The sequence below is a fragment of the Argopecten irradians genome, chromosome 5 (assembly GCF_041381155.1).
Source record: "Argopecten irradians isolate NY chromosome 5, Ai_NY, whole genome shotgun sequence".
Classification (NCBI taxonomy): domain Eukaryota; kingdom Metazoa; phylum Mollusca; class Bivalvia; order Pectinida; family Pectinidae; genus Argopecten; species Argopecten irradians.
Genome location: NC_091138.1, coordinates 20999058 through 21008350, shown reverse-complemented (window position 1 = coordinate 21008350; position 9293 = coordinate 20999058). Strand labels below are relative to the sequence as shown.

The 9293-nt window shown below is 36.0% G+C and overlaps 1 protein-coding gene across 1 annotated transcript; it reads right to left on the bottom strand.

Moving 5' to 3' along the window:
- Positions 1-796: 796 nt before the first annotated feature.
- Positions 797-8629, bottom strand: LOC138323190 (uncharacterized). The gene is made up of 2 exons (XM_069267603.1): positions 8545-8629; positions 797-5193 (listed from the first exon to the last, which is right to left on the bottom strand). Exon 2 carries the CDS (start codon positions 5082-5084, stop codon positions 3471-3473), a length of 1614 nt encoding a protein of 537 aa, XP_069123704.1. The 5' UTR covers positions 5085-5193; positions 8545-8629; the 3' UTR covers positions 797-3470.
- Between the last annotated feature and the right edge of the window lie 664 nt (positions 8630-9293).

Here is a 9293-nt window from a genome sequence, read left to right as displayed (position 1 = left end):
CGGGAATTGCGGGTGGTACATACACATTTGTTTGTTTACTGGCAGTTCCCGGGTTGGTGGGATTTGGTAGCTTGGGATGGGCTCTAAGTGCCTTTAACCTTCGAAGCGAGAAAGATTTAATTAAAGATTTCCAAAACGTTATTGATAATGACAGTAAAGATAGTGTAAAACTAAACAAGGTTATGCTAAAACGCAGGAAGAGGAGACACAAGAGCTTAGACATCAAGTAAATGACACAGACAGCTCTAGCACGTGTACAAGATGGAAATGAAATTAGTAAAAGTATGGATGAAGTTTGCAAAGTAAAAGAAGTACGGCATACTGCTTCATTTGTTACGGTAGTAGAAGTAGGTTTAGACATTTATGACGTGGCAGAGACATCCATCTTAGTTAACAAAGGGTCAGGTAACAATCTGTAGTAGAGGTGCGAAAGCTTGCTAATGACCTTGAAAGACTTGGGAGAGATGGAAGGTTACTCATTTAATCCTATATACATATATGCGTTCGTTGTTAGTGTTAATAAACCTGAAAATATCATATGTAGTATTTTACCAATAAATGATTTATGTTCATAAATGTTAATGAAGTTGGGCCTTCATTAATTGATTTTGAGCTTTTAAAAAAACTTCGGTATAATGACAGTTACGTATTTTCAATACTTATTTATTTCAGAATAATTTAAGTCTCTTCCTGTCCAACACAACTGACATTGAGCTATATAATAACCTCTATAAAAGTTTCTTTTAGCAAATACGATATATGAATACATACATTAGATTGACAAAATACAAATCAATAAAATTCCACGCACTGTTTATTAGAAATTCGGTAACGATAGTTTTACAATCACACGAATAAGTACTTAATCAATGTAATAGATACATGTTATAGAGAACAGACCATCCCATTGCTACTGTTCACGCACTGGTGACCGTAATATATATTACAGTAATATCGGAGATATTTTTCTAGTGCCTCTACGTTAAAATCATACGCTTTCAGGGCAAACCAATATGACTTTCAGATACAACAGGATAAACCCTTCAAACGAACAACAATGAAAAAAAATCAACGTCATTTAAAACCACCAAAATCAGCCAAAAACCGAAACTTATCGATTTCGCCGGTATCCATCTTTGATGACCGTAATATATATACATTTGTATATTACAGTCACCAGGGTATGCGGAGTGATTCCTAGTGGATATCAGTAGACACGGACTGCAAAGTAGATCAATACAGCATAGTAACTCATATATAAGCAGGATAAGGGCAAAGAAGTAATATTATGTGAATATAATACAATGTGAACTATTTTGAAATAACCTTGTATTTTTTTGAAGGCAATCCGCTCTTTATCAAGACACAGACATATAATAATAAAAAGATATATTTTATGATTTTAACAGTATCTGCGATTAGTTGAAATACATGACATGGCAAGAAAATAAATAAACAAAGAACATCATTTCACTGGGGCGAGTGCCCTTTGGTGACCACCCATCTTTCACGCGTTGTCGTCTTCTCTTCCGCATGTACAACAATTACGACGATGCGTAAATCGGTTATTGGTGGTAATATCAGATTTGTGAAACAATTTTCAGTATAAGTACGTATAACAATAAAATTTATGAGTACTGTCTTTCCTGATTTAGAGCACTCGATTCATTACGTAGTTACATGACAAGCCCGAAAACAACAAACAATTCGACACAATGAAAATGTCATGTTATACAGTATTGGATCGCCAGGTTATATTTATAATGGCTTTGAAATAGTTCTCAGGAAAACAGTTAAGATATACTTGAGAAACAGTGTCGATTAAAGAAGAATTTACGCTTAATTACACTACTGGTATATCTTCTGGTGTTAAAGTCTTGGCTTCAAGCACTTGGAGTAAATTTTATATACTGTAAATGTATGTCTCTACATATTTAGAGCATGTCGACCATCACCCGTCCATAATAGTTTATTAGTTTATAATTAGTAGCACTTCAAGCTCTCGTGTGTAGGCAATTCAACATTTCATTTTATGCGTTTTTGTCTGTCTTACAGAGTCAGTCTAGTTACAGTAGCACTTCAATCATCTGTTTGTTATATTTTCTTATCACTGAGCAAAACCCCATATCACGTATTTCGCCAAAAACTCTGATTACAGAAGCACTTCTATAACTACACAGCCAAATGTATTACTCCTTCCAGTAAGGCCACATTATCTCCAAGTCATCAACGCTCAAAGAGCTATATTTACACTTGCTAGGCTTGTTCACTATACGCAAGTACTAGCCGATTTTGTTTACCATAACTGCATGGTAACATTGAACTTTGAACTTGCGTATGAAAATGTTCTATGCAACGTAAAAGGACTACTTTTTTTAAACAAACACATGGCTTTGTTTACATTTTGATGCAACATTACGTGTATATTGTTGTTTTTCATAGAATTTTGGAAAAATGTAAACAATAAATACATGTTTCATATTTATATATGATTCAAACAATTTTTAAATTAACAATTGTATACAGAAACGGAAAAATATCCCGACCGGGGCGACATGCTTTCATTTTTGTTAATAATGATGGGTGTCAAATGTAAACATTACCTCTGTGCCTATGTTCGTCCTACGATCGAGCCTTTGGGGTGGACGGGTGTGAGACCCTCTGATAGAGGTCAGTTATAAACAAATCATCTTGTCTTTGTTCTTTGAGTATTTAATCATGTGTATTATAAAACATGCACCGCTAATAATCCACGTGTTGACAGTTCCGCGTCACCACAAATACATTGTATCCATCGAACACAAGTGAATTTGTTTCATCTATCGATGGCGATATGGATCTAAGCGTAGATTATATAATCACATGGCTCCCAAGGATGTAATACCGTCAAGTCAGACGACATCTCAAACACATTGAGCTACTTGAAAATCGGTGTTTTGCCAACTTCGGCAAACTAAAGTGTGTAAGCGTGCGTCAGCTTCGCCTCGCTGCACAATATAACGGTCACCGAGTTCACACATGTGGCCGTGTACAAATTCTTTATGTTATTACGCTATATATTAACTTTTAGCAAAATTAAATATATTTTTAAAGTTCTGATCTGATTAAATAAAATTATCTCTGAAATTTACTTTTTTGTCATGTTTATTTTACACTAAAATATTGAACTTTTTTGTCGTCGCGGATGAATAATTCTACCTTACGCGAAGCGTCACCATTCGCTGACCAAATGAGTAAGCTCCTCCCACTTTTGACCGACTTTTATTGAATACTTACGTCACTTTCAAATGACGATTTTATTGCATAAAATATAAATAAAAAGTCGTGTGAGTGTGAGCTAACGCGCCCCATAGAATATATTCTTAGAGGAATTGCTCCATACAAGCATGGTTAACATAAAAACGAAATCCAATCCCTTTATGATCCCAGCTAATTACAGCATTGCTTCCTATCAGCCAAGCACCTTCCACTTAATCACAGTAGTACTTAAATAGCTTAACTCCCCACTTCCCTATCTTTAAGTGTGACCAAAGAACGTCGTCTTTCTGGATGCCTATTTCTCCTACTGCTCCCTTATTTGTCACCAATGTTTTGATGTGCTTTCCTTCTCCGCTGACCAGTTCGATCGTTTTCCTCGACCTATCATTAACTACGATATTCCCCTTACTGTCGTATACGACTGTGACTGGATCGAATGCTACTGTAGACTCATCTGGTGACTGCATTCGTTCCCCGTGATAAGTAAACAACTGCTGTAGAGTTGGATCGTGCACTGTGATATAAAGCTTGTTGTCTTTGTAGTCGTTGTTACCAACTATGGCTACGTTACCTGTCACGGGACAGTGAGCTATAGATACGACCAACCCGGGCCCGGATACACCATCCAAGACTGTGTGTAACACCCTGCCATCTACCGTGTACATTTCGATCTTGTATCCCTTTTCACAACCTACACCAACTACCACCCTACCTTCTTTTGTGAGACAGATGCTCGTGGGGAGACCTCCAGATGTGTTGAACATTGGAACAAGGTTATTTGATGCTGATATTTCATAAATAGTTTCACTTCCTACACCACAGGACCACAAGCGACCTGTAGTTGGGTGAAGACTGATATCATCAATCCTTTTATCTGTCCGTTCTATCTTCTGCATGACTTTGCCCTTGTTGTTGACGAGAACTACATTGCCGTTAAAACGATCACAAAGCCATGCACATCCATCAGTCGTAGGACAGATTGTTGTCATGGTATCCGGGTAGACAAACTTCGAAATAACTTCTGGTTTGTCATGAAGTCTGTATCCGACGGTTTCAGTTGATATTTGGTCTGTATATGTGGGCCGCTTTGTCTTTACAACAAAACCTTTATTAGAAATACTATGAGTTGCAGTTGTAATAAGGAAAAGTTCATCAGGAACTGTCATAGACCCAGTGGCTTGCTTCAGCAGACTTCGTCTGTCATTACCTGGAGTAAACTCCGCGATACCTTTGTCTCTTGCTTGTGGAATATCCAATTCCATTTCTTGGATTTCAGATACCGAGTCGTACACCAGTACAGCAGACCCTGCCTGAAGAGTTTGTTTACTCTCCGATGAAAGTTTCTTCAAAGTTTCCATCCTCTCCTCCATGTCTGTGATGCGTGTCTGAATCAGTTGTGTGGAAGCTATCTCCATCCTGTCGCACAGCGCTAGGTGTTCTTCAGCTATTCGATCGAGCTGTAACTTACACTCTTCGTTTTCTTCTTTTATCTTTTCTCGGAGTTTTCCATATTTCGGTTTGCATTGTGAAAGTTCATTTTGCTCTGAGATAATTAGTTGATTGAGTTTTGGAATATTTACGTTATCTGTCTCGTTAACAAAATCCTGCAGGAAGGCTGTGTGTTGTACTTTAATTCTTGATAACTCAACAAAAGTGTCAATATGGGATTTGTGTATAGTTATGGAGCAAGTTGTGCAAATCAGCATCTTACACTCTTGACACAGGAAAATTACATCATTGTCTCTATGGCTGGCGCATCTGGAGTTTCCTTTGGCTCTGATTGGAAATTGTGCGCAAAACATCGATTGGTCGTTATTCGTGGCCATGGTAAAAAGAAACTGTGTTAACTTATTCAATGATTATCCTTTGAAGTTCTTATGAGGACAGATATGTGTCTCTCTTGTGTGTGAGTGTAGACAATGGCTTCTTACAAACCTATATAAAAAGAAAATTGGTTACATGAATTAGATTGTATAGCTGAGAAACCAAGTGAAGTAGAAAAAAGAGACCAAAAGAAATTTTTAAAAAACCCAGACATCAACAAAAATCAAGAGGAAACGAATAAATGAATAGGGGGAGTCAATGAAATAATGTTACCAAATAATACCAATGGAAATACCGGAATATGTTTTCTGTATTAAACAGAAAGTTACAGTATCAATCTTCATCTCAATTAGTATCCTGTATTCAGAGCAGTTTTTTTTTACACCCAAAACATGTTAGTATCCAATTAGTCGTATAACGACTGAGACAAGATACCCAATGGGCCTTAACGGTCATCTAGTTATACTTTACAGCATACAGTATACAGTGATAAAAAATGATAAAACACAAAACACGCAATAAGCTAAAAACGCTCATTTTTTTTTTTTTTTTTTTTTTTTTTTTGCAAACAATTAAGACATTGTATATTAAAGAACTTTACTAGATGAAATCGCCAGTTTATGATACATTTTATCAAGTAAGTAAACAAACTTGAAATACTTCATCAAACATGCTCAATGTCTAATTTTAGAATAATTTATGAGGCTTTAAACTTGCTAAGACATTGTTCGGAGATTTCCATCTACAGTTAGTTGACGTCTCAGAGACTTCGACAGGAGGCCCAATGTCTGGTCTCGAGGTCTTTTAATTTCTGACAAGTAGTGGTTTAAGGACTTTAGCCTTTTTGGCCCCTGTGACCTTGAATAAACGCGAAGGTCATAACTTTGAACAATCTTGGTAGTCCTTCATCCCAATATCAGGTTTCTATGCATCTCACTTATTCACAAATCGCCCATTTCATAAATATCAAGGTCATTCAATTTCACTTGGTACCAATTCATCTCAAATGAATAAACTTGGTAGCACTTTATGCCACCATGCTACATGCCCAATATTGAAAAGTTATTGTTTCAAGATTTTAGCTTATTTGACCCTGGGCCTATCGGTTATTTAGGAGTCGTTTTAATGAAAAGTTTACGGACGGTGGACGGCAATAGACGAAGCACGATGACTATAGGTCATCCTGACCGTTCAGGTTAAATGACCTAAATATACACACTACATGATATTGACTTAACCTGGTTGCTTTTATTATAGGGCGTTTAACAGATTGAAGAGGACGGGTGCCATGAGGCACAGATATTGTATTGTTGAACAGGTAATTGTTGGAATTTAAATGTTGAACTGGAGATTGTAGATATTTGTTACGAAAGAATTTATGTGAATATACAATACATTATAAGGGATGTGTTCACATGTCGTCATTTTAAGGCACAAGCATATTTCTCAATGGGAGCGGGACCCATCCAATTGCTTTTAAGCCAACCATCATCAGATGGCGGGCTATTCGAATCGCCTTTCATAGGTGGTTCGTCCGTCCGTTAACAATACTTGTTATCGCTATTTCTCAGAAAGTACTGAAGAAATATTTTTCAAATTTGATATGTAGGTTTCACTTGGGCATTTTTTGTGCATATTGCATTTTGGGACCGATCGGTCATCAAGATGGCAGCCAGACAGACATCTTGGATTTTGATAGTTAAAGTTGTTACCGTTATTTCTCAGAAATTACTGAGGGTGTCTTTCTCAAATTTCACATGTAGGATTCCATAGATAAGGGCCCTAGTTGTGCATAAGATCGGTCAACAAGATGGCCAACCAACCACCATATTGGATTTTTTTTTCTTATAAGTTTTTGTTATTAGTTTTCAACATAATAATACAATTCACAGTACAATAACAACGAGTACAGTACATACAAAGGACAATTCTTATTGGAATTTACATACTTGTAGCTATGACAGGAATAAGTAAAGATTAAATTTGGTCTAATATCAACTATTTATGTCAATGTATCAGGAAAATACAAGATAATCAATTACCGTAACATTGCTTATATATTGGGCTACTGATCAAATGTTTTCATTTTTTCAATTTAGACCTTGAAATGTATGTATGCATCTATGAATGTTACCACAGGAACATCGTTACAATATACAGAAACAGAGAAAAAACAACACAACATGGACCATTACTATTTTCAGTGTACTTATGTATGTATATGAATTATAATTAAAGTATTTTGAAAAGAAGCTTATTCTTTAGTGACTTGTGTATAATAGTTAGATTTTGTTACTGCTATTTCTTAGATTGTACTGAAGGGATCTTTCTCAAATTTCATATGTAGGTTTCCCTAGAGCCCTAGTTCTGCATATTGCACTAGGAACCAATTGGGCAACAGATAACCAACAGGATGCATATTTCTCAATGGGAGCGTGACACGTCTATTTGCTTTTTAGCACACCACCATCAGATGGTGGGCTATTTAGCACACCACCATCAGATGGTGGGCTATTCAAATCGCCTTTCGTATGTGGTCCGTCGTCCGCCCGTCCGTCCGTTAACAATTCTTGTTACCGCTATTTCCCGGAAAGTGCTAAAGAGATTTTTTTTCAGATTTGTTAAGTAGGATTCACTAGGCCCCTAGTTGTGCATTTTGTATTTTGGGACCGATCGGTCTCAGAATGTACTGAAGGGATCTTTCTCAAATTCCATATGTAGGTTCACCTATAGGACCCTAGTTGTGCATATTGCATTTTGGGACCAAATAGGCAACAAGATGGCCGACAGACCGCCATCTTGGATTTTGTTGATGTTTTGAAAAGCAGAGAAATGCTCCCTCTTTCAATAGTAAATAAATAGAACATTATTTGGTGGTCACCAAGATCCCTCTGGGATCCCTTGTTAAATAGCATAACATAACAAAATGCCTCTGAAATAGAAATTTCTATTTAGATCAATATAACGTGTTTGGAGATTCCGTATATCAAAAGGTCACAAACCGGATTGTTACATATTATAACAGAAATGTCACTTGGGAAGTTATGTAGCACATAATGTGTTTTAATTGTAGAACATAGATTTTAATACGTATAATTTCAACGTCAAGAAAATGAAATCCAACTCTCGTCCATCTGTTGTATTTACATTCTCTTTGACTGTTTGACTTTAAATAATAACTAAGAGTTGCCTTACTGAACTCTGAACTGTTTTAAATTGATCGTTTAGGAAGACTTTTTGTATATTAAACGTATCTTAACAAGCCAGTTTGCTGTTTTAAATTGATATCTTGTGTCTATCTCAGTGCCTATATCTGTATTCAGGTGGATGGTTTCGAAACAGAAAGCCTATGTTGCCGTCATTAACACTTCAGTATTTTGTTTGCAACATGCATGCAATAAAATCTGGACTGTGTACTACACATTGACAAAGAGGATTTCTATCAACTTAGTCGTTACTTACAAGGTAGTGTCTGCCACAGAGTATATGCACATTCAAGCATGGGTCTCTTTGTAAAGATGGCGACTGTTCAGCGACAGGGAATTCCCAACTTCTCGAAATAGAACATTAGTCATATTTACTTTCTCTTTAACCTGGGTAGTCCATGAAGTAGGTTATAGAACAAAGTCTCTCAAGCAGAACGGTTACTCGTTTGCAAATTTGATCGATTAAATGAAGCATGTAATATTACAAAATAGTCTTAATTAATGTTAAGTTCGTAGAGGATTAAAATACATGAGCCGTATGTAATGCATGCATAACGTATTATTTTATTCAGATATTTTGGTGTAAACCACTAAGAATATATTAAAAGATTATCCATACGAACTGTATGATATTAGCTACATCATATCTTAAACTAATTAATTCAGTTGCATTCTATGAATCATCACTTTTGAATTTCAAAAAATGTAAAATTATCTTGCGATTAACTGTATGATTTATAGTAAATTGACTGTATGTTGACAGTGATTTCGGCAACAAACCATAAAATAGCCTGCGATTATACACAATCCAGCTATTTTATGGGTTTTTTTGCCGAAATCACTGTCAACATGTAGTCAATTTACGATAAATCATACAGTTGCATGTCCAAGGGTGTTATTTAAATCACGGCTAACCTTACTTACAAATTTTAGCTATGATTATCTTTGAATACCTGTTTTGAATGGAGAAATAGTTCAATAGACATTTTCTTTCAATGTCTACAG

Coding starts and splice junctions, on each gene's coding strand:
- LOC138323190 (XM_069267603.1), bottom strand. CDS start 5,084: ATGGCCACGAATAACGACCAATCGATGTTTTGCGCACAATTTCCAATC.